Source organism: Condylura cristata, unplaced genomic scaffold (genome assembly GCF_000260355.1).
Source record: "Condylura cristata isolate star-nosed mole 26May11 unplaced genomic scaffold, ConCri1.0 scaffold00030, whole genome shotgun sequence".
Lineage (NCBI taxonomy): Eukaryota > Metazoa > Chordata > Mammalia > Eulipotyphla > Talpidae > Condylura > Condylura cristata.
The window spans coordinates 23,333,964-23,360,675 of NW_004567131.1; the positions used below are offsets into that span (position 1 = coordinate 23,333,964).

The 26,712-nt window shown below is 34.6% G+C and overlaps 1 protein-coding gene and 1 pseudogene across 1 annotated transcript in view; both read right to left on the bottom strand.

Annotated features, from left to right (window-relative positions):
- DNAJC1 (DnaJ (Hsp40) homolog, subfamily C, member 1) overlaps positions 1-26,649 on the bottom strand; it is a 116,708-nt gene extending 90,059 nt beyond the window's left edge. Inside the window, exon 1 of the mRNA XM_004691297.2 lies at positions 26,172-26,649. Within this exon, the coding sequence (XP_004691354.1) occupies positions 26,172-26,381 (210 nt within the window). The 5' untranslated portion in view covers positions 26,382-26,649. The remainder of the gene's footprint in view (positions 1-26,171) is intronic.
- LOC105854229 lies at positions 6,225-7,895 on the bottom strand (annotated as a pseudogene).
- Positions 26,650-26,712: the final 63 nt, after the last annotated feature.

The following is a 26,712-nucleotide window of genomic DNA, read 5'->3' on the forward strand; positions in this document are numbered from 1 at the left end:
TGTCTTTTCCCCAGTTTGTCTTCTCCTTTCCCCTCTTACTCTGGTAGCTTTAAATGTAGATGTCAAGGGTTTGTTAGTGGTTTGGTTTTGCACCTGATCCTTTATCTAGTTGTCTGTATTCCACATGTAAGTGACAGCATCCAATATTTGTCTTTTTCCTTCTCACTTATTTTGCTTAGCATAATCCCCTCTAGTGAGCTATGTTGTCACAAGACCTTTTTTTTTTTTTTTAATAGTTGAGTAGTATTCTATTGTGTACATATACCACATCTTCCTAATCCACACATCTGTCTTTTGACACTTAGGTTGTTTCCATAGCTTGGTTATTTATTCTAAATAGGGTTGCAATGAACAAAGGAATGCAAATATCCCTTTAAATTAGTGCTTTGCATTCTTTGAATAAATATCATTCTTTGAATGGAACTGCTGCATCATGCAGTACTTGTTTTTGAGAAATCTCTACAATGTTTTCCATAGGGACTAGACCAGTCTACATTCCCAACAGTTCAGGAAGGTTCCTTTTTCTCCACATCCATAACAAAACACGATGCTTCTAGTCTTCTTGATATGGGTCTTTCTCACAGGTGTAAGGTGGTATTTCATTGTGGTTTTGATATGCATACCTGATGCTAAGTGATAATGCGTATCTTTCTTTTTCTTGTGCCTGTTGGCCATCTGTATGTCCTTCTAGGAGAAATACCTATTAAGTTCTTCGGCTCATTTTTTTGACTGGGTTGTTTTCTTTTTTGTTGCTTTGTATAAGCTCTTTGTAGATTTTTGATATCAGCACCTTGTCAGATGCATGGTGTACAAGTATTTTCTTCCATTCAATAAGTGATGACTCACTACTTTAAATGCAGAACATACCAAATTAGCTTTCTAAAAAGTAAATGTTTAATTTTTAAGAAGTAAAAATTAAAGCAAAAAAATCGACTACTAACCCTTTATTAAATGAAAGGACATCTAAATCTAAATGCTATCCCATGTTGTCTTAAAAATCTTAGGGTCGGCCCTCCCTGGTGGCACAGCAGGTTAAAGCACAGCACTAAGAAGCTAAAGCCACTTCCGCATGAGTTCGATTCCCGCCTGCCCCGGAACTGACCACATGGCGTGGCAGACCTCTCCTGACCCGCCCGCTGCTCCCCTCAGCAGTGTACTTCGTCGATAGTCGATCTGCCTGTTCTGCTCCCTACTCTTGTCTCTGGTGAAGCCAGCGAGAGCGCTGCCCTTGAGCCTCTGGCCTGTACCCCAGTTCTGTATGCGCAAATAAATCTTAAAAAAAAATCTTAAATAGCAAAAATAATGAACAACCATATACCAGAGACATTTTGTGGGGGTGGAGTGGGGAATGGGATCAAAAAAGGGGGTGGGGAGGAAAGTACCCGGGATTATGGTGATGGCACACGGGTGACTTGGTGATGGGAAACCCGCGGGGATTACAATTGAGATGGAAAAAAAAAAAAGTGTACAAAATGATGTAAAAATAAACTGTTATAAAAAAAATCTTAGGGTCAAAATTTATAGACAAGTTACTGCAAGTGCTTAAATTTGCTCACCAATTTAAGTATCACTATGTTTGAATTTATATTATTTTGGAACTATATAACCTTATTACTAAGTATTCAAATAATTATGACTACTCAACTTAATTATATAATTTATGAATACTGACATACTACAATTTTGAGTATAAAGGCTTTGTGACTTTTCATAGCAAAATAACACACCCATTAGAATAAAATTTATTTTATTTTTTTTTTTAAAGATTCATTTATTTGTGCATGCAGAACTGGGGTACAGGCCAGAGGCTCAGGGGCGGTGAGAGGCTTCACCAGAGACAGAGTGGGGAACAGAACAGGCAGATCTAGGAAGTACACTGCTGAGGGGAGCAGCGGGCAGTCAGGAGAGGTCTGCCACGCCATTTGGTCACCTCCGGGGCAGGCGGGAATTGAACTCATGCAGAAGCTGCTTTAGATTCTCAGTGCTGTGCTTTAACCCGCTGCGCCACCAGGGAGGGCCAAAATTTATTTTTAAATGCAGTATTTACGTTAGTCTGTAAGAAAACAAACTTTATGAAATAACTAAGTTATTTCATTTGTTCCTTTATGTGTGTATGTCTAATAGAACAATAATACTATTGTTCTTTATTAATTCCATTTCACAATTGGGAAATATTACTACAAATCTATGAGTTTTAAAAATAGATATGCTTTTTATCCTACAATAAAGGACATTCCAAATGAGTTCAGAAATTCATTTACATGTAAAAGTTAGGTTCACTAAATAACATAAAAAACAAAAATAAATGAATTCAATGAGACATGAAAATCTATTTTTGATTAAAATCTCTAACAAATCTAAGATGAATACTCAACACACAAATATTACAATTTTGATATTTTGTTAAACCAGTCTTTGTAACAGGTCTAGAATAAAACTTTAAATTACAAAAATCTGGCCCTCCCTGGTGGCTCAGCGGGTTAAAGCCACTTCCGCATGAGTTCGATCCCCGCCTGCCCCGGAACTGACCACATGGCGTGGCAGACCTCTCCTGACCCGCCCGCTGCTCCCCTCAGCAGTGTACTTCTCATCTATCTGCCTGTTCTGCTCCCAGCTCTGTCTCTGGTGAATCCTCTCACCCCACATCTCTGGACTCTACCCCAGTTCTATGTGAATAAATAAAATCTTTAAAAAAAAAGATTTATGCAAAATGATGTAAAAATAAACTTTGTAATAAAAAAATGATTTAAATTACAAAAATCTAGGTTAAAATTACCTGAATCAGTAGCTTTGATTCATACATGTTGAATTCATATGCACTTTTATAACCCATATATACTATTATATCTATTGAAATTTCATTCACAGTTCATCCTCAAGTGAATGAATTTACTTAGCTATTAATTATTTTTATACTATGGAGTTCAATTAATAGGTCAGAAAGATTGTCAACACAAATTTTTTTAATGTATTAAAAAATATTGCGCTGACATTTATATAACACGTAATAGAAAAGTAGAACATTTTCTAAAATAGTTCCTAATGTTCGCATTACTATTATTTCTTATTGATGACACAACTATATCATTATTCGCAATGTCTCACAAAACGTTACAAAAATACATATAACTTAATATATATTCTACTTTATACTTTGCCTCATATGAAATGACTTTATAAATGTTCATTATAAACTAATTCATAAAGTTTCTTCTTTAGAAATAAAAAAAATTTAGTATCAATAAATTTAAAATTTACATTTAAAAATTAAGTGAAAGTAACACTTTTACTATAAGTTATACCTACTTTAATTATACTACTACTTCCACTTAGTGTCATTTACCTTCTTAAAATTTTAAAGTCTATTAAAGACTAAATTCAATTCAATGAATTGTTCCCACAGTACAATTTGCTTCTAGCTTAAAAAAAGTCACAATGTTACTAGAGCAGTGATCATAATTTTTTTCTGATAAAAAATGAACATTTTAGTGAGAAAGGTTAAATCCAGAGTAGAAGACAATCCCAAGAAATTTGTGTGGTACAACTTAAAAAATCTTTTTTCCCAAGAAAAAAGATATTTCAAAAGCAATTTAGGTAGCATGATGGTATAATACAAAGCAAACAAATGATTTTATCATATAAAAACTTATTCTTAAAAATTTATTTACTACTAGTGTAGTACCATTGTTTGACATGTTTGGACAGGATGATACATCCTACCTCGGGAGTCCCCATAACGCCCCTACCACCAAAGTACCTGTACATCTTCCCCCATAGTCCATTGCGCTTTCCAGCCTCCTACTTAAACTCCTACCTTCTCATTCCTCCTCAAGCTACAGATCTCTAATGGTCATTTAACCAAAGACAGAAAAGTACTTTTAAAAAGGAAACATTTCTGGTGAGAGTAAGAATATAAAGAATATGTAAGTTATTCAAAAGAATATCTTACATAAAATTTGCTAAAGCTTTCAGTTAAATTTTTAATTGGAAAACTGAATTACAAAAGTATTTGTTCTCTTAAGAACTGAAATGTTGAATTTAATAGGCATAACAATCAACAATCTAGAAGGTTATATTTAATTATGTTCCAATACTGATTTTAAGCACCTGATTTCCTAGTGATATTTTTTACTAATTTGTTTGATATGCAAACTCATTCTAACACTAGTTAGCATTAAACTGACACTTTCAATATACATTTTTAAAAACAAATTTTAACAGTGAAGAAAAATTTAAGATACTTAAATAGCCATTTGTCCAAATTATTAGTGGACTTGATAATTTACTAAATAACAATTGGTACATATTCACTTTGAACTATTATTTTTAAATTATGCATTCTGGATTCAATATATTATATACTACATGTATTTGAAAATATATAGCCGATGCTCTCCCGTAGAAAGTACTGAAGCTCCATCTAGAGGCTTTCTCACCTATTACTGTCACTTTCAATAAGTAGTATCACCTAGAAATGTAAATAATATTAAAATATCAGGAATTTCTGTTGTATCTACCCTTTTGTTATTCATAATGAGCTCTTGCCCTAACCTTTTTAGGGCAGCTCTAGCTCCATCACTGCCATCAAGTGGTAACAAACTAAAACTGAACTTAAAAAAAAAAGGAAGAATCAAAGAGAAAGAAATGAATACATTCTTCCATATCCACCTTTTTGTTTCAAGAAATGGGTTTGTGGCTTTCTTCTAAGCCAATTATTAGTTTAGTCAAACAATGGAAAAATTAATTTGCCATTTGTTTCTAGAACACAGTGGGACTATATAGTCTATAAATCTGAAATTCTTGGTATTCTGGATTTGCAAAGTATATCAAAATACTTTCAAACTATATGAAAATAAATCATCAAATTAAATAATTATTTAATTAATTATAATACTTGGTATATGATATATTTTATATGAAGACAGTTCAAAAATTCTTTCAAAAATATGCATAGCCAGTAAGGGACAGGAAAACATGAAAAATTACTTAAGATTAATGAATTCTATATTACCACATCTATTAAAAGAAGAAATAAAACTATGATATGACTTAAGTATTTTTTAGAACCTTGTGAAATAACCTAATTTAAATAAATTGAATACTCATTAAATTCTGAGAATATAGAATAGCAGTGTCTCCCAAAAATGGCTTCAACAGCCTACTAACAGGGGAAAAGATCAGAGTATGGTTTTTTAAAATGGTAAAGACAAAAGAAAAAATATATTAAATGAGGAAGCAATTCAGGAATTCAAATGAAAAATTTAGTGTTTAGTTTTTATGAACACATACTTCTCAAATTACATTATGGGAGTTAGGACTTTCAAAGAAACAAAAACACAATTACATCACCAAGAGGAAAAGACCAATGAAATAATGTCTTAATTTTTTTTTATTAGCTTCATAAGACTTTACTTTCACAGTAATACATGCTCTTGGCACAGGAAGACCCTACTAAAGTTTCATAAATTGCCTTGTAAGGTAAAAATGTAGATTGATTTAATGCATGTTTCAGACATTAGAATTTTGAGAAAGTTAGTGATTATTAGGATTTGCATACAACATAATCAAAATGGTAAACCAAAGAACTAGACTTATTAACGTGTCTCAAAACATAATTAAGTTGTAACTTCTAGTTAAACATTTATTCTTATGCTATATTCACTTTAAGTTCTTATTTTCTGACATTTCTTATCTGTTAACTCTTCAGTCTTAATAACACAAAGTTACCTCTTTTTACCTTGTCTATATTTTTTATCATTTACATAAAATATATTTATTAAGCCAATTTTATTTGAGAAGCTTTGTGAATGAAAGCGACTAAGAGAATTAAGAACATATAATTGAGTTGTTATTTCAATGATACTCCTCTCTGTTTAGGAAAATCATTCCCCAACAGCAGCAATACGGCCTAATAAACCTTTTTTATGTCTAGAAAGAAACTACAAGTGAAATTCTGGGAAATTTCACAAGTTTCCTGGACATTTGTGTGCTTTTCATAGTTCAACACTAGTAATACTTGATAATCAAGAGTAAATTAATAAGCTAACATTTAAAAATGTATACTTTAATAAGTATATAATATATAAGCAATTAGGTAAGCTTGTGGAGAAGCTGACCAGGTACATAAATAGGAGATACAAGTGTCCATGTAAATTTTCTATATTTCCTTTTTTTTTTTTTACAGAATATTTATTAAAATTGTTTAATAGGCAATTTCTCATTTGTCATTTTGGAAGTCCTTTATTGTAAAGACTATTCATTTGCCTGATGCCAAACAGCAGCCCCATTTAAGTGATTATTCTGGACCTCCACGCTGGATAAGTTCCATTTCTTCTTGAGATACAAGTTTTCTTCTATATTTCTGAGGTCATGTTTTTATTATTTCTGCAGTGTCTGGTGGACCCTGATACATTAGCCAATCTGGTGACTTACTTCCTTTAGAATGTTGTGAAATTGAGGAAGAGTGAGAAGGTAGTCCTGCTGATCCCAAAGCTTCTGATACATTGGGTTTTGGATTATCTCTTCTATCTGGGAATCTTATTAATATAGTATGTGGTTTGACTACCTGAACGACCCTGCTGGCGGGCGCCATTTTGCTGCCCCGAAATAATGTCTTAATTTAAGGGATGCTATTCTACAAGAGCATTAGAATGCTACTTAACATAATTTAAAACCACTTAAAAAAATTGTGTGAAATAGCATGAAGGAATATAGTTAACTTAGTAGTTAACTAGTTTTATTATCATATTTACAACTATCCCATTGGCTAACATACATATTGAGTCATTTTTTTTCTTTTACATATTTATAACAAAAAATTCAGAATCTGATATTATTCTTTGATTAATTTTTACTGAGAAAGATGATAAATCATAGAGAAACTAGAAAGCTTAACTTTGATTATATGTATGAATTATTATGCTAAACCAACAAAAATGAAACCACAGTAGCCGATATTTATTGAGTTCTTAATATATGCCAGGTAGTATTCTAAGTATTTCTCATGAATATGTGCTCAAGAATCTTCTAAGAAGGGGCTATTACAAAGGTCATTTTATACTTAAATATAAGCCCTAAAAGATACCTAACATCAGTTTTATTTAAGAAAGTAAAACTCTCCTTGATCATTCTGGTTAATAATTTAATATGTATAATATGGTATTTTTATAACTTTACAGAATTGTGCAAGGTCATCAAAATTCAACTTAAAATAGTTGCATCACTCTAAAAAGAGCTTACATGACTATCTGTATAGATTTGCTTTTCTGGGCATTTCATATCAATAGAAGAGATAAGCTTTATTTCATATGTTGAAATAAGTTTAGCACCAAAATTATTTTTTTGTATAGAGATTTTACTCAAAGTTCTTTCTAAAAGATGAACATGTTTTGCTCATGTGGCAAGGCCATATAAATATAACTTCCTTTTTTCTTTTGCCAAATTTCACTCTTATAAAGACTGTCACTCTCAATAGGCCAGTTTTTTTTGGACTGTATACACAAAAGGTAAAAGAAATGGACCTTTATATATTAACTTCATTACATATTCTCAGAGTTTACTGGAAAACAAAACAGAAATACAACACCTGAATGCATCATATCCTTTAGATATTAGTTTTTCCTAAATGTGGAAACATGTTTTTAAAAAAATTGAAGAGAAATCCTATTAATAAAATAAAAGTGCCTTCAACTTGGAGTTCTATCTTCAAATAAAATTTCAACTTTCAAAAATTTCTGGAGTTACTCTTGACCCCTCTTTCCCTTACAATTCACATCCAGTTGTTCATTAGCAAGTTTTGATGACTTTGTCATCTGAAGTACACACTGAACTTGAATACTAGCACCTCCGTAATTACTACCATGGTTCAAGCCACCATCATTTTCCCCTTGGATCATTATAAAACTTAACATATCTCCCAACTTGGATACTTACCAGGACCTTTCCTTCAACAGTCTGTTTTCAGCATAGTAGCAAAAACAAACAAACCCAGTCAAAAACCTTCAACATCTTTCCATTTTACTCATATAAAAAGTCAAAGTCCTGGGCCCTCCCTAGTGGCGCAGCAGGTTAAAGCGCAGCACTAAGAAGCTTAAGCCACTTCCTCATGAGTTCAATTCCCGCCTGCCCTGGAGGTGACCACATGGCACGGCAGACCTCTCCTGACCCGCCCGCTGCTCCTCTCAGCAGTGTACTTAGTCAATCTGCCTGTTCTGCTCCCCACTCTGTCCCTGGTGACTCCTCTCACCCTCTGCATCTCTGGCCTGTACCCCAGTTCTGTATGAATAAATAAATAAGTCTTTAAAAAAAAAAGTCAAAGTCCTTAGTGGTTTTCTTGGTAATTAGGTTAAGCATCTTAAACTTGTAACAGCCCATATAGTCACTAAGAAACAGTTAAAAAGATAAAAATGGTGTACAACAACTTGACAAAATATAAAGACAAAGTGATAATGGAGAAATGAAGAACAAATGACATAAAATATATAAAACCAAGAGCATCAAAGGACTGTATTAGAAGAACTTTATGAAAAGATAGCCACAGAAGGGGGAAAACATCTGCAAATCATAAATCTGATAAGGGATATATATGCATAATACCTTCCTAAAGAACTCCTACAACTCAAGAATAAAAAAGACAGACAATCCTTTAAGTTGGGCAAAGGCATCAAATTAATATTTGTCCAAAATGCATTACATCTCTCTTCTCTGCTAAATTTTATTCTATAGATTTTTTTTTAAAGATTTATTTATTTATGCATACAGAGCTGGGGTACAGGCCAGAGGTGCAGGGGCAGTGAGAGGACCCACCACGGACAGAGCAGGGTAGCAGAACAGGCAGATTGATGATTGACATGGTACACTGCTGTGGGGAGCAGCAGCCAAGATAGGAGAGGTCTGCTGCGCCATGTGGATCACCTCTGGGGTGGGGATCGAACTCACACTGAAGCAGCCATGGCTTGGCTTAGCTTTGCAGTGCAGCTCCAACCCGCTGTGCCATCAGGGAGGGCGCACTCCCAAATATTTTTAACAGCCTTAATGAGGTTAATTTACATATACAATGCACCAATTTTTAGTGCACAATCCAATAGCATGTAGTAAATTTATCCAGTTATGTAACCTTTATCACAATCTAGTTTTAGAAAATTATCAGTCCCAAATTTCTTTCATGTCCATTTGCAGTCAATGCCTGTCCAACTCTTAACCAAAGGAAATGCTAATTTACTGTCTCTGTTTAAGAAATTTCATAATGTACTAATTCAATTTGTAGTCTTAATGTGTCTTGCTTCATTTACTTGACATAGTTGTGGGGTTCATTCATGTTGTTACATATATCAAATTTTTAAAACAGTATTGAACAGTATTATAACCTTATATTTTAAGCACTTTTATGCATTACAGTTTTTTAGCGTTATCGTCTATCTTCCTTGCCCCAGCTCTGGAGTCAACCATTTCTTCACTTAGCTTCAGTTCTTTTTATTTACTCACTGATTTTTGTTTCCTTTTACATTTACTGAAGCACTAATTGGTTACTTTCCAAATCTATTATTTGGCTCTTTAAAGGGAATTAGTTGGGAAATAGGCTAAGCTCCTGTAACAAGATTCTAAAATACAGTGGCTTAAATAAGAGAAGACTGTCCCCTTTTCATATAATGACCTAGAAATAAGCAGTATATTACTGGAGGGGCAGCTAAACATGTAATGCAATTGTGTCCAAATTCTGTTGAGTTTTAATCAGCTTACACAACATGGGGACATCGGGCAGACGGTAGAACACAGGCATTCCTTTTTGAGGCAAGACACAGAAGGGTCACCAATGAATTTGCTCATAATTCATTACCTGAACCTTGGCATTGGCCACACTTGACTTTCAAGGGAAGTTAGCAAGCATAACTTCCAGCTTCAGAGTCACAAGCTATATATTCACCTGTGATCAAGGAAATCTAACACAAAATACTTTTGCGCGAATTAGGCACCACTTCAAATTAAATTGCCAGCTTGAGATTTTGTCCTATGTAAGTAACATAACTTAAAAACACAAATTTGCATTGAAGATTCATTTTTGGTAATAAAATTTCTGGAGAGATGTTTTTGCCTCTCTATCCAACATCAGGTTGAAATAGGCTAGTTTTCACTCTCAGGAATATATATGCCAGCTGAGCAATGCCACTTAATCTTTCCCCCTCGTCATTTAATATTTTAATTTTATCAAGTGAGATCATTCAAGTGCATTACAAATCACATGTTCTAGCTAATCTTTTTTTTCTTTTTTAAAAGATTTATTTATTTATGCTTACAGAACTGGGGTACAAGCCAGAGGTGTGGTGGGTGACAGGATTCACCAGAGACAGAGTGGGGTACAGAATAGGCAGATCTACTGAAATACACTCCCCTAAGGGGAGCAGCAGGTGGGTCAGGAGAGGTCTGCCACACCATGTGAGTCAGCTCCCTGGCTGGCGATTGAACTCCTGCTGCAGTAGCTTTTGAGAGCTTTCATAGTGTGGTGCTTTAACCCACTGAGAGCCCCACTGCCTATTCTTTTAAACTGTGCAGTGGCAATAATTCATTCAATAGTCACAGATCAAAAACCAATATAATGATTTTAAACTATGACATGGGTTTAAATCTTTAATTCTTATAATGGTTATAAGATACATCATTTCAAAATCTACAACTTAAAATCATTAATTAACTTCCAAAGTAAAGAAATAACTTAGTGTCTGTTTTCCTAAATGACTCATTATATACAATGCCATCTTTTAATCATAAATGCATGTTTGAGTAGCATTATGCTGCACCGATAATTAAAGTTCACTTAAACATTTTTCTAAGATTTTTCACTCAGCCACTGCTACCTAAATTTCTCAGTATTTTTCTATTACATATTGAAACATAACTTGCAAGAATAACAGCTTTCCAACCAGATAAATCTTAACAGTTGTCATTTTAGGAATAAGGAAATTAGATTCTAGTTTAAAAAATTAAAGATGAGATTTTTCACCCTTGGTATAGAAAATGTAAATGTTTTAAAGAATTTAAAAATAATACTTCAGTTGTACTTGGAAAAGATTTTTGGAAGAGTTGCAGCAGTTGAGACAGAAACTGGAATAGAATGAGTGATTAGGAGTAGAGGTCAAAAAGAATGAGGTATTGATGAGTAGAACCAGGCATATGTAACTACACACTTGAAACAATAAATAAGGGGGGAAAAAGGGGCCCTGCTTTCCCTCACCCCCCAAAAAGATCAAAATCATAAAGACTAAGGAAAAGATTAGAGAAGTGTGTAGCAACAGATGGGGGAAAAGCATGAAGTGGCTGAAAAGACAGGAAGAAAAGGTCTAACAACTGGTAAACTGATCCATTCCTCGTTGGTGGTTCAACTGTATAAATAAAAGAGTGGCAGTTTAGTGGGAAAGTACTTAGCAACTCTGTTTACACAGACAACAGAAAGTGCCACTAGAGTGGCAAATTGAACTGTACAAGGCCAATTAACCCTTTCACCTTAGTGTTTTATACCAGCTATCTTACTTATTGTTCCTCTGTTAGATCTACACTGATATGTGTTAGGATCAAATGCAATTATAAATCATTGTTACATATATTGATGAATTCTGCAAATTCCACGAGCACCTCCATTTTATTTAATGTTCTGAATATGTACTTCGCTAATCTCCATCTGGTTTTAATAAGGAATACTTTCAAAGGAATAGAGGTTATCCAGAAACTCAAACTATACAGGTCCTTTATAAAGGACTATAAACTAAACTACTACAAGTTTTTTGGCTTGAAGGATGATTTTTTTAAAAAGTTAATCACCTCAAGTTTTTCTAGATATGTTAGGGGGAAATAAGGTAAAGTGTAACATTTAAATGGGCAAAATGTATAGGAAAATCCTAATATACATTGAAGAGATCTGTAAATCAACCAGATGCTGTACAAACAGGTATATCTATAGTTATAATTCACTACTCTAAAGAGAAGCTACATCTTGAAGAGCTATAATAAAATTTTGAAAGACAAACAGAATTACTGCTGGAAATTGTATTCATTTTGTAAAATCTCCTAAATAGTTATGTATCTTTTTTATAAAACTATATTTGAGAGCAAGGATCACATTGTCCTCAATTCCATAAAACCTAGAAAAAGTATCATACAAATACGTAAATATTTGTTAATTACCAATGCTGTGAAATGACACATAGGAAAGGCCTGGCTTCTAAGCGGTAGGTGACCCAATAAAAGTACATGATTGCAGTATTAAGTTAAGGCAAGCCACATAAACTGTTATTCATTAACCCTAATTCCCTAAATTCCCTTTACCCACCATTTCTGAAGGTATCAATATTATCCCCCATCAGCTAAAACTTCCTTGTCAAAGGAGTCACAGGGCTATATTATTTGTCACTGAAGTTTAATAGCAATAATTGTACAAATGCTACTCAAATACTGGGAAAAGGCCAACAAAATTTTTTGAGGCAAGTTGAAAAGCATGCAAGCTATATTTCCAAGTCAACAAAGGTTAATACCCGTCTCCAAAGCATACTTGCCTTTTAGAAACAAGAACATTTCCCAGTTTGAGATTTTCTTGAGCCTTTCTAATGAGTAACAAAAGGCAAAACAAACGCCAAAAAACAAAGCAAAACCCAAAAACCCTGGAGAACTATGTATTGAATCTTGCTATACAACCTGGTTATCAACTTTTTAATCTATGTTAAAATCAGTGGAGGACAAAGACAGCAATCTGTATTTCTCTAAATCTTTTCTTGAATGCAGGCATCTTACCCATCCCCCTGGTTCTTTTCTATTCCATAAAAAAAGAATAAATCCATTTTAAAAGTAACCAATTGAAATGAGAACAAAAATGGGGGCAGTGGTAAGCAACAGAAGAAAGGAGCAGTGACAGCTACAAATCAAGTATTTTTGAATAGATGATCTACCAAGAAAATTTTACTTTTTTGTATTTACATTTTAATTAGGCATATCTACTTATTAATTTACATGTAGTCAATTACTATACTACTTACTGTATGTCATGATATATTATAAAAATATATGCAAATATAAAATTTTAGGGGATAAAATGAATATAAATGAAGAGGTTTTCTTCCTGAATCCAACAGTTATATTTTATATTCCTGAGCAATCAATATAAGCACCTGTTCCCCCAGTTTGGAGTCCAATGCACCAAACCAGTAGTTTAAAATAGGCAGGTCACAGTTTTCTAATAGCTGCAATAAATTGGTGCTCCTCAATAAAAACATAATGTAAGCTATGTCTAACTTTATATTCTCTAGTAACAATGTTTAAAAAAGGAAAAACATGTATAATTAATATTATAAAGACATTTAAGCAAATGTCAAAAATGTTATCCTTTTATATATAACTACTATTAAAATTTATGTATTATTTTTTCATGCTAAATCTTCAAAATCCAGTGTGTATACTTTACTTACAGCATATCTCAATCCATAAATTAATTTTTTGATTGTTAGTGAAATAAGTTCTACACAGACAAAGTGGTGTTTAATGAGAAAATATTTTATACCCCTTGTTTTAAATCTGAACTGCAAGTTAATTAAATATTAAATAAAATGTAAAATCCGTGTCACATTTCATGTACTACAATCATCTGTGGTTGAGGGCTACAGTGCTGGCAGTACACTCTTGCACTACCAACACTGTGAAGACCTAAAGAATTAAACAGCTCATACTATCATTGCTTGTTTACTGTATCTACTAGCATTCACAGGAATAACACAAAGGTCAGAGGCACCAAACCGTAGGCTCATCTAAAAGACCAATTAGATGCCCTCCTTGGCCAGCATACCATGGTGTTTATTTACTGGAGTGAAATAATATATATCAATATGAATTATATCTATAATTTGTAAGTTGTTGCAAGTAGACTTATAGACACCTTTATTCAACAAAGACCACAAAGCTACTTCATCAGGCTCAGGTTATTAATTTCTCAAGTGACTAAAGTTTGAAATTATGGTGAAATTGCTTCTGATTCTTTGAACTTAATATTATAAAATTATTTTATAATTTTGTTTAATTGGGGTAACATTGGTTTGCAATACTGTAGGGGACTAGGTTCACGCCTCTTCAGATGGATCTTGCACACTGTACCCAAGCCCCCTACCATAGACTACTGGGCCTGATCCTACCTTTGTTCCCCCATCAACCTTCCTTCTCTAGTAGCCTCAATTCTGCAGCCATATTTCAAGGATTTGTTTTGCTTTAGTTTTGTCTGTTCCTTTTAGCTCTCTATATGTCTGTTCCTTTTAGTTCTCTATATCGCAAAGTCATCCAGTTTTTGTCTTTCTCCTTCTGACTTATTTCACTTAGCATAATAATCCTCTCCAGTTTCATACACATTGTTGTAAGTGGCAAGAGTTTACCTTACTTATAGGTGAGTATTATTCCACCTTGTCCATATAACACATCTCTTTTATCTATTCATCTGTCTTTGGGTACTTGCCTCTAGTTTAGGGAAGGGAGGAATTGGGTTCTCCCTTCCCCAGCACTTTCTCCCCACACACTAGTTCTAGAGCTGCGTCCTCCTCTATTTCCCACTCTGGCACCACCAGTGGAGGTGGCTGTGCACTCCGCTACTGCAGGTTTGCCATTTTGCAAACACCATGGGCCTTTTGGCCACCCACCTTCAATAACACAGATGTGTGAGTAATCAAACATCTTCTGCTGATAAGTTGATCTGAGATGTATGAAATATGTTTTTTTGAATGGCATAAAGACATTTTCCTGACACATCTTAACACTATATTTTCTGAGTGTATATTAAAGATAGCTTTAAAATATCCACGAAGTCTATCTCATAAATATGAAAACATGTTGTTTAGTTTATCCAATTTATGATTTAATTAAATAACATCCTTCTTTCCAAAGTAGTAGAATTTACTATATACTATAGACTAGTACATAATAGTAATATTAACATAATTCAAAATGAAATATTGACCCCTACATGAAATGATTCCACAAATCCCATAATTTAGTTGAATTCATTTCTTATGAACCTATATTATTGTAATTGTTGGGCATCCATATAATTTCTCCAGAATTATAATAAAATGTCAGCACTACTCAATATTTGCTTTTTTTCACTTAAATTATAGGTACTTTTCATGTTGTTGTATACTTTTCACATATATTATTAGTGATTACATATCACACAAAAAAGTCATAATTTATCAAATAATTTATTCTTCTACTAGTAGAATTTGATTGTTTCCAAATTGTACTATTACTATTAATGTTATAAAAGAGCTAATGAATTAACAAATATGAGAAACAGGCTTTGTTCTCAGAATTTCATAACATAATCTAGATGATCAAGCATATTCTAGTCTACCCTCCAAAAAACAAAGGTTAGAAATATTACTGCAGAGAACTGCTACAGAGATAAAAGCATTGTTTTTCACCATACAAAGGTAACAAGATCATAAATGAAATATCTTTTTAAAATATCATTACTCCATTGTTCTCATTCATGTTGGTATCTTAAAGGTTCTCCTTAGATTGAACAACTCAAAATTAAAGGTATACAATAATTATAAAATGTCCTCCTCTAATTATATATAAACTCATATTTAAACAACAAATTAAAAATGAAAGTACCCTTTATTTTTAGTTTTTTTCCTAAAAATAAATCATTTAAAGTACCAAATTATAAACTTGGTGAAACTTTAAGGAATCACTTAATTCCATGAAGCTAACATCTACTTGAATTCTATCATTTTATCATTGCTCCTGAAGTTGATTATTAAAACAGTTTTCAGTGAGGCTAACCCTCACTGTCCTATTTTTTTGGCATGTGAATCTCTGAAAACTAAATATAAAAGAACATAATGTTTAGGTATAGAAAAAGAAAGTAATTTTTAAAAGGTTTGTAAGGGGCATATATTACAAAGAGCCAAGATGAGATTTCCTGCAAATAACTTTAAGATCATCTCCTCCAAAAATTTTTTTCTAACATGTATCTAAATTTCAGTGCCTACCTTCATACCTAGTATATTTTCCTACCTATGTTCAAGACAGATTTCAGGACTTTCCCTTAGACATCTCCAATAACAGGGTCATATGTCATACTGATTACTATATTCCAAAGTTTATAGGATCCATTTACTTTAGAGATGCTACTTATCTGCTTTTATGCGCAGACTTGGGTAAAACTAAGATTGAGGCCAGGAAGGGAAAATGACCATTTAGTCTACTTTTCCCTTTAATGTTTAAGTATATATTACTGTGAATGAAAGAACTCATTGCTTCTCGGTGATAATGAATAAAAGGGTTTTGATAATAAGGACATAAGTAATAAATAATAATTTAATGCAGCTTTAAAAAGTGCTCCAGGGTCAAAATAGCACTGCAAGTACTTGAGCTTCCTCCAAACTCCATTCCAACTACATAGCAATAATAAAATTTAAAGATAGAAAATCATATGTCATTCTCAAAAACTAGCTAAGTATTTTTGTAGACAACAACAAATAGGAAGGTGTAGCCACAGAGCTTAAGTTGATGTCTAATGGGTTTCATACCTACAAACAGGCAGAAGATTTGAGAAGTTAAACTCCCACCGGGAAATGAGGGCTAAACATGTTCTACAAAAGGCCTGAGATCAGAGTCAGGCTCAATGCTTAAAAACAGGACCGCAGTGGGACATAAGGGGAAAACATGTACCAAGTGAGAAGGTCACTACCTTAAACTAAGATGATAAGATGTTATGTATCTAAAATGTTAACGGACCAGGGTCTCAGCACCACAGCTGAAACCAACAAGCCTAAGAGATGTGCAGACTTGGTATCTGGATCTGCAATGGCTCCAATATAACCTCAGGAGGGAGCCCTAAGCTGCCTATATAAGACCTAGCTCTTGCCTGGTGTCTCAGGAAAAGGAAGAAAAGCCATTTGTAAAGCCCCTAGGATAGGTGAACAAAGGACAGAGAACTTCCAGCTAAGATGACCCTGAAAATTAATATCTCTAGCACAATTGCAACAATTAAAAACAACAACAAAAACCAGACTCAGTTAAAATGGAGAAAAATTTCTGAAAACTACATACTATGTCTCTGATAAAATAGAAACAACAGTCAGTGACTTCATCCAAAAAATATTTAGATATCTTTATATTAACTTATTTCTCTAAGGCTATGTTATCCAGTGTGGCAGCTATTAGCCATATTTGAGCACTTGATAAGTGATACTGCACCTGAGAAACCAGCTTTTAAATTTTATTTGAATAATTTATATATTTTTAAAAATGTACTCGATTCTGAAAAAATTTATAATGTATACTTAGAAGATTTACATATATGAATATACTTGTTAATTGTGCATTTTATGAAGTCCCAATATGGATCAAACATTTCAATCAAAATTTAGTATCTGAACTGAAGTGTGCTAGAAATAGAAATATAAAGTGCATACCAGATTTTGAAGACTTAGTACAAATACTAGACTGTGAAGTCTCATCAATATTTTTAAAAATGTGATTACATTTTAAATATTGGATTAAATGAAATATATTAACAAAATTAATTTCACTTGCTTTTTACTTTTTAAAATGTGACCACAAAAAACTTGAAAATGCACAAAAGGAATAATATAAAAAATAAAATCTTTAATTATATATTAAGTATGGCTTACACCATATAGATATATATATAGAGAGAAAGAATGAGAACACACAGTGCTACTATACTATTCAAATAGTCATCTGTCAGACACCTTAAGTATCTGTCAGAGAAATGTCTCCTAGTGTCTCAAAATTTACTACTACCTAAGCTGCTCAAAATTTGCATGTTTATAAACTGCAAAGTCATTTGTGTCCTCTTCATATACAGGATTGTTGTAGATCATTAAAACATTCTTCAACAAAGTAGTGAGATACTGCAAACTATGGCAATGTTAAGTGACAATTCTAAGTAACTAACGGACACTATTTCATCAGACTTTTTGATTTCTTTTATATTTGAATTCCCTCACAGGTAACAAGTGCTTTTGTTTCTATAAGAGCTAAAAAAAGATCTTTATATCTCAGGGAAACATACTTGGAGTTTATGGATTTATAAGGCATGGTTCCCTGAAGAATAATTTATAAACTACACAGGTCCTTGGAATAAACTGGAGACTTATCATAACTTCTATGCTCCCTGCTATGTCAGGTAACCCTTGACTCTCACTTGTCTTTGCTCAGCTAGAAGCACATGTTTAGTGTAGGAGGAAGGAGCCATATGGTATAGCCCAGACCTTCCTCTGCTTTTTGTCTATGTCTCCTGAATATTGTATCTGTGAGTTACTAATAAAGCTAGAGATTGGATAAAAGAAAGTATCTTTAGTATTTAAAAGATTTTGATAAGAATGATTTTATGGAACAATTTTATGTGTGGGTGTGTTTACATATAGGATTATAAATTTACCACAGGAGGAAAACATCAGAGCTACATGTCTTTAGAGTGCTTTTTCAAATCTCCTTCATACTGTGGCATGTCACTATTGCATTTGTAAGTCACACTGAAGAAAACCGTTAAGGCTGTGCAAGGGGAGAGTTCACTATATCAGTACACTTGCTTGTAGAAACTGACTGGGATGCTTGGTCTTATAGGTTCTGACAAAACACAGCAAAAATCCCTGACCAATATTTTATTTTCACTTGACTCACATTTTTTTCTGACTTATGCCTACAGTTGTGAAAATACAACTTCTCAACGTTGTTAATAGCAATTCCCAAAGAAGGCCACAAGATGGAGATATTGCTCCATTACCATTTAGATTTGTATTTATTTTTCTATGTACCTTTCCCTCTTCCTGTGTACTTCCTGTCTACTTCTGTGGTAATTTTAGCTACTATCACTATCATATATTCTGCTTCTTTTGCTACTCTGTTTTAGCTAGTTTTATTATAGGAAAAAAATATATGAAAACTTTCATTTTTTAAATATTAAAAGCAGGAAAAAAATTGTTATATTTTCTTCTAACTCAAGATTGCTCTACCTCTCAAACATTAAGATACTTTTTATTTATATATTTTTCTCCTGTAGGAAAAAAATCTCAAATTTGCTGCCGACAAATAAGTGTACCAAAAGTGATTTACTTGGACACATTCTGTTATTTTGCAAAGCTACAGATTTACTTCCTGTTCATATAGATCAATATTCCTCTGGAACACTTTGAGAGCAGTCCTTAAATCAGTTATGATATTTATATTCAGACCTCTATTAATCCAAATTGTATTTACTCATGCTTACTAACTCAATTTAGCCACCAAATGTAGCTACAAACAATTAGCTATAAGTAAAAAAATAAAAATCTACCTTCAAGATGTACTATTATTAAGGATAATCTGCAAAACATGCCACAAGGTTTGGAGATAATTCAAAAAAAGAAAATTCAACAGTATTTTGGGCTATCAGCATTGCTGAAAATGTGCGCAGCTTTCTCTACTTTTATGACTAATGTACTCTAAGTTAAACATACTTTCAAAGATATGATACAGAAAGTCATACACTAATATAGCTATTATACACAGAATGGCAATTACTGAACTTCCTCAAATGCCCAAATTGAATACTTTATTTAACCATAGGAAAGCCCACTGTAGAGAAAAAGTACATGCACAAATACTGTTAAGATATAATTAACTAAAAATAAAATCACAATTTTCAGTCATCCTGTATTATACATACTTATGTTTGCTTCGACAAATCAAATTTAATGACCAACACAAAATGCCATATACAGTCAGGAAAAATCCTAAATACTTATCTTTTATTAACTAGAAGTGGAGTAATTAGAAATAACTTTTAATATTTGTAATTTTTATCCCAATAAAAGACTTCTTGGTAATATATAAGCTCAACTAGTGACGAGAGAACTTTCTTAATCTGATCCATTTTAATGGTATAATAAAATCCTTAAGGACTGGTTAGGAATAAGTAAGAAGTCTCTTTAGTAGGCATATATAGAGCGCTTAAGGTTTCTCTACAGTTCATTCACATCTCCTCAGTATATGCAACAATGATCTTTCCACTCACTATACATGCCACAGTCAGAGCTCATGTAGCTTTTAAAACTCTTGTGCCTTCCATAACCGGGAATTATATGTATTCCAGATTTTATTTAACCAAAGATATTATTCCCTTTTAGAATTGTAGAGTTTGATTTCAGTGGCATTTTAATATTACTCCTTTTCCATTTTAACACTGCTTATTCTATAACATATCTTTTATTTAATTCTTGATTTTTGACTCAATCTTGAATATTTAATTCAAATACTATTAAGTTGCGTAGCCACACTTTATGGGCATCTATCTAGTAATGAAGTATAATGTTTTATACACATAATCTTTCTACCTAAATGTGGAATGTAATATAGGTCTTTGCTTATTGCAACATGTCTGAATACACACAAGATTCAAGTTCTGCATGACAGTAATCAGTAACACTACATTAACTTAGTATTAAGAAGGATGGGAATGAGACACAAAGTGTACATTAAAGCTCAAAGTAAGTCCTAATGATACTGTTAGATAAAAAAATTTCAATACCTCAAAACCCCAAATATTTAGCTAATAAAGTAAAATACTATGATGATACTTAAAACACTAATACTTTTACATCCAATAAGATCCATCTTTCACACATGTTTTGTTGAAAATAAATGTTTCTGGAAATATGTGACTATAGTTTTATTATAAACTGGTCTAATATCCAGCTTCTCCTAATCAGAAGTGTCTACATTTTACCTTCCCTTCCATCTCTGCATACCTCCATACAAAAAGTCTTTGGAATTGATATTAATTATAGATGGGTTTAATTGATGTCATTATTATACAAAGACCCTATAATGTCTGACTTAGAAAAATATTCCTAAGACAATATAGTAGCAATTTAAGTAATCATTTATTGATAGAAAATATAACAAAGCTGAAAACAGGTTTACTAAATACATTTTATTAAACTGTTTGTATTGGTGTTACCTACAATGGCCTGCAAATTTTTCTCTCAGCAATCACCCTATTCACTCTGTTCCATTCCCAACACTAAACAAACTAGATTTTTAAATTCGCAATATACCACTAATCACTGGGTAAAGTGGCGACCTCAATATTAAGAAATTAGACTATATCTCTAAGAATAATTATAATAACATAAGTTTAGTTTCACTTTAGTATCTATGTATCTTAGTATTTATTAGTAATAAAAGAAAAATATTCTAGTAACATTTTCACAATCAATGTAAAGAAATCAGAACTGCATTAAAGGAAATAACTAAAAGAATATTTTATAACGGAAAGAATTTCTGTTCTACCGGCTTTAGGTAATGTCACAAATATTTCAGAACAGATTTGCTTTTCCCTATAAAATATGCTGAAGCACTTTTCTATGGAAAGAACTAAGAGATGAAATCAAGAGAGTAGCAGATGTTTAGAATTTCTTCCCTCTAATACAGGATGAGTGATCAATAATTGTAACTCCCCTACTTTTCTGTGCATTTGAAATAGAAATTAAAAGAGCATAAAAGGTTAATTCTAACTTAACTAAAATCAAAATATTGTATAAGCATGTGTCACTTAATAATAGATTTCCTTCTATTGTTAGCCAAAGTTCAGCATTCGTTTGAATATATGAAAGAAGTTACTCATGGCCATGAAAGGCAATTAAAAATTCAGAATTTTGGGCCCTCCCTGGTGGCCCAGCGGGTTAAAGCACAGCACTGAGAAGCTAAAGCCGCTTCCCCATTGAGTTCAATTCCCACCTGCCTCGGAGGTGACCACATGTTGTGGCAGACCTCTCCTGGCCCGCCCCGCTGCTCCCCTCAGCAGTGTACTTATTGATTTGCCTGTTCTGCTCCCTACTGTCTATGGTGAAGCCTCTCGCCACCCCTGAGCCTCTGCCCTGTACCTCAGTTCCGTATGCACAAATAAATAAATCTTAAAAAAAAAAATTCAGAATCGCCACTGACCACACAAGAATACAGGTGTGCAAAGAACAAGAAAGAAGCTGTCTGAAGAAAACTGAATATAGCACAGAGACCAAGAATTTAAGTTACTAAAGAAAAATATTTTAGTATATCTTTTTTCCCATAGTCCTTTGATACTTTACCCTATTCTCTGAAAAGATGCAATACCCAAATCAGAATGTCCTTTGAACAATGAAATCCATTCTAAAGCAGGTTAAAACTGTAAGTCATTTCATCTTTTTACCCCTAAAGACTTTAGAAGCCTAAGACTTCTAGAACCAATTTAAAATCTTAAGAACACATACAAAGATATTCCTTCAATGAATGAGGGCTTTAAATGGCCATAAAAAATTTAGCTTTATTGAGTAAAAGCTGTCAAGCAACTACTCATACTGTTTAGTTTTGGTTACCATATATATATTTATGTATTTATTAAATATTTAAGTGTCTACTATGTGGCTAACTATGAAGCACATCAGATATTATCTGTTCTAAAAACAGGCAACTAACTTGCCTAAGGTCTTTTTGGTTTTTTTAAATTTTTTTTTTAATGCACAGAACTGGGCTATAGGCCTGAAATGTACTGAGTGTGAGGATTTACCAAGACAGAATGGTGGGCTTTTACTGAAATATACTGCTAAGGGAGAGGATAATCATCAGACAGGAGAGATCTACTGTGCAGACAGGCCTTAAGTGAAAGTACTTGGTCCAAGTCTTAAAGTCCTTCATCAACCAGTTAGAAAGTAGCTGAGCTAGTTTATACCTGTTGCATATGTGGAAAAAACAGAGGCCAGGTTGGGTCACTATCATCCCTGGTTTCTAGTTTGGGGTATGGGTATCTCAAGAGAACTTTCTAAATTAACTATCTCCAGTTCCTACCCCCACCCCCTTTGTTCTCTTCTGTACCCTAATCTAACAAGACTATTGTTTATCTAACAACACTGAAACAGCTCTTGCTGAAATCTCAATGAGTTTGCCACATTGTTACAATCAATTCTCAGACTATTTAAATTATCATCAGCATTTAACCCAGGTGATCACTTTCTTCTCTTTAAAACACTTTGTTCACTTGTCTTGAAAAAGACCCTGTTACCTTAGTTTGCCTCCTACTTTACTACCTGTTCTCACTCCATCTCCTTTGCTGATTCTTTCTTGTTACCCTGATTCTTAAAGTTTGCAATTTCCATGACTTTCATTTCCCTGGTGAATTTATCCAGTTTCATGGTTTCAAATAGCATCTAAATGCCAGAGATACCCAAATTTACATCTACAACCCAGACCTTTTTCCTTTTAATTACAGACTTGTATAACAACTGCCTATGTGCCAGCTCACTGGAAGATTTAGTGGATACTTCAAATTTATCACAACTAACACAAATCCTTGATTTTATTCCAACCAACCCTACTTCTAGTCCAGGCTTCTCAATCTCAGTAAGTGGCAACTGTAATTATTTATTTAGTTACTGAGGCCAACAGTTTGGATACATTCTCAACTCCTTTTTTTCACATCTCACTTTCAAACCATCAGTAAAATCCTGTCACTTCTATGTTCAAGTCAAGTCCAGTATCTGGCCACTTTGTTCCAACATGTCCAATCTACACCACAATTTATCCCTCTAAGTAACTAATGACAAATACGATGATCCTTAACACAAGAAAGCCAAAATTTTGAAATTTAAGTCAAATCAAGTACCTCTTCTTTTTAAATGTCCCTCTCCATCCATCTCCAACATATAATAATGTCTTTACAATAGCTTATAAAACCATACATGATCTTCCCCAGAAGCCCCATGACTGATCCCATTTCCTTGTTAAACCTGCTTCCAGCACACTAGCTGCCTTGTTATTCCTCAAAAACAAATCAAGTCCTGCCTCAATTTTGCACCTTGCCCCTTCCTTTCATGTTACTCCCCCTCCCCCACTACCTTGAATCTACAGAGCTCGTTCCCTTCCTTGCTTCAGAAATCTTCTTTTGACTGTCTGACCACTAGTTTGGTGGTTTACTGTTTCCCCTACTAAACGTAATTTTCATGAAGTAAGGGGGTTCATTTTATGTACCAGGCAAATCCTAGTGCTTAAAATTCAGTAGACACCAAACAAAACTCTGTTGATGAACAATAACAAGACAGCTGAGTGCATAGCTAGGTCACTACTCTTGACTATCTACTTTATTCTGGTTCCTCAAACTTGACTAGTCACTGTAAGAGTGGCTGGCTCTGGCTTGAAAATCATGCATTAAGCATTCAGGACTGCACTTGTCTCTACCAAATTTCTGGTCCCTTGAAAATCTAAGAAAGTTTATATTAAATGTAAAGTAAGGAACTTACTCCACTCAGTTTCCAGTTTAAACAGAGTATGATTTCTTATGGCATTTTTTTTTTCCAATTTCAATATGGCTGGGTAGAGAAACACATTAAACAATTTTCTGGATCCTTATCAAATTTTACCTCCAGGTAGAATCTTTTCAATTACCTATGCTGCTTTTCTGGGGGGAAGGGAGGGTTACCTTTACCCATATAGTTAAGTGACCTGCCTGTTCACACTGCCTAATTAACTGCAAATTAAAGTGCATGCAAATTAAATTGTGTAAAACAAAAATTCTATGAGGACTGACATACAAAACTAGATTACATAATCTAAATTTTCAACTGCCTCTATTAAATTTCTGTATTCTCTTGAAGGGGCTTAGTGTTCCATACATAACAGAAAAGCATCTTTAAAATCTTTGGATAGTTTTTTTATAAGACCTTTTCTAGCTACAGAATTTAATCACTCATGATAAGTACTAACGTTTCTTAACATCAAAGGTATTCAAAAGAGTTAGTCTACAAAATTATAGATTCAACTAATTATTTTTACACATATTACATCACCATTTACTTTGGAAATGAGATAAATCCTATCTTTATGCGCAGGAAGTGGCACCAGGTGAAGATAATGAATTATGACAGTTTTTACATAATTGTTTTGATATTAGAACCTGAACTGTGAAGTGCTTATACTCTAAAACGTTATGAAAATGAAATTTCTTAAAATTATGGTGCTGTGGCAACAGCAAATTTAACATCCAATTATATTTAATCAAAATTATTTAGTGTTCCCCTCAATAGTTCTACATTGAACTAGTTCACACAAATTTAAGGTAACCTACTAGGAAAATGTATTTCTTTTTAAAAAATTAACATTCTTTGTTCTCCACCATAGTGAAAAACGTACATTTCTTATCTAATACTGTACAGTGTCTTGAATGGCAAGTGTTGGTAAATTTCATATTTTTAGCCCCGTAACTATGCAAAGCACTTTATGAAGGCCTTAATCAGATCATGCAAAGTTCTAAGTCTTTCACTCTCACTATTCCCAAGACAGAAGAGCAATATTTGGATTTCACATGTCATAGCCTCAAGCTTAAAACGGAAAGAAAACAAATGGGGGCGGGCAGGGGGGACCGAGGGAGTGGGGGAGACAATGATCCTATGCTACTGGTTCGGCTTCTCTTTCGGCATCATCCCAAGTATCTCTTCACTGTCCAGAAAACTTTTACAGTTCCAGGACCAACGTCACAGAAGTTTCAAGTTTCTCCATACTTTAAGTGTGACACGAACCCCTACCAAACAGGCTAAAAAGATTTCGAAATACAGTGCAATAAAAACTCCTGAAACATAGACGCCGACCCAAATACAATCCCATCTTCCAGGAAAGGAAGAGGAGAGGAGGTGGTAACTAAAATGAGACTAAGTATACACGGAAAGCGAAAATTTAGGACGAGATTCGACTCCTTCCAACATTCAGGGGAGCGGGAAACAAAGGGGTGGGTGTCCAAGGTCTACCCTACTTCTTCCAGCTCCCTCCAGCACAGCTGAGTTTCCCCCCAGAAAGCAGAGGAAAGAACGAAGGCACACACACACAACCCACCTCCCCCATCCCCCGGTCCCAGGCCGGTGACACTACCCAGCAGGTCAGTCAGAACGGATCTGGACCAGAGAAGAGGGCGGCAGGGGACTGGGGAAGCCAGTCTGAGGCTGGGGTTCGGAGGGGGCCCCGGAAGACCGGGTTGAGGAGGGCAGCCAGGACCAGGAGGACCTCGTCTCGGCTCCCTGGAAGGAACCAGGGTCAACGCTCGCCCCACCCCCTCCTTCCTGCCCCGGAGGCGCCGAGAGAAGCGCAGTCTTAGGGCTGCCCCGCGACCCGCTTACCTGCTGCACCCCGAGGAACTGGTAGAAGTTGAGCTGCACCTCCTCCACCAAGTCAAACAACTCCAAGTCTCCACTCTCCCAACCGCGCGCCGGCGCCGGCGCCAGCAGCAGCAGCAGCAGCAGCAGCCACAGCGGCTGCGGCGGGGACCGTACCAACCCAGGCCGGCGGCGCGGAAGAAGCCGGGCCAGCCGGCAGCGAAGAGCCGTCATCGCGCCGGGCTCGGAAAGGTCACCCGCCACGCAGTGCCGTCAGCTGAGAGGGGACGTGGCGGGCTGCGCGGGCGGTGGAAACTGCCTGTCGGTCCCGAGCCCCTCGTGCAGCTGAGCCGCGGCAGCCCGGCCGGCCGCCAGCCCAGCCGAGAGGTCAGGGGCGGCAGGGGCGGGCCGACACTGAGGCGAGCCGACGGGCGAACGGAGAGCCGCGGGGGCTACCTTCCTCGGACCCTCACCCCCAGGCCTGAACAGCTGGAAAGACAGCGCTGGCCGCCGAGGTTGCGGAGGGGGAGAGGCTTCCCTTCCCTTAGCCTATCCTAGGCCTCGC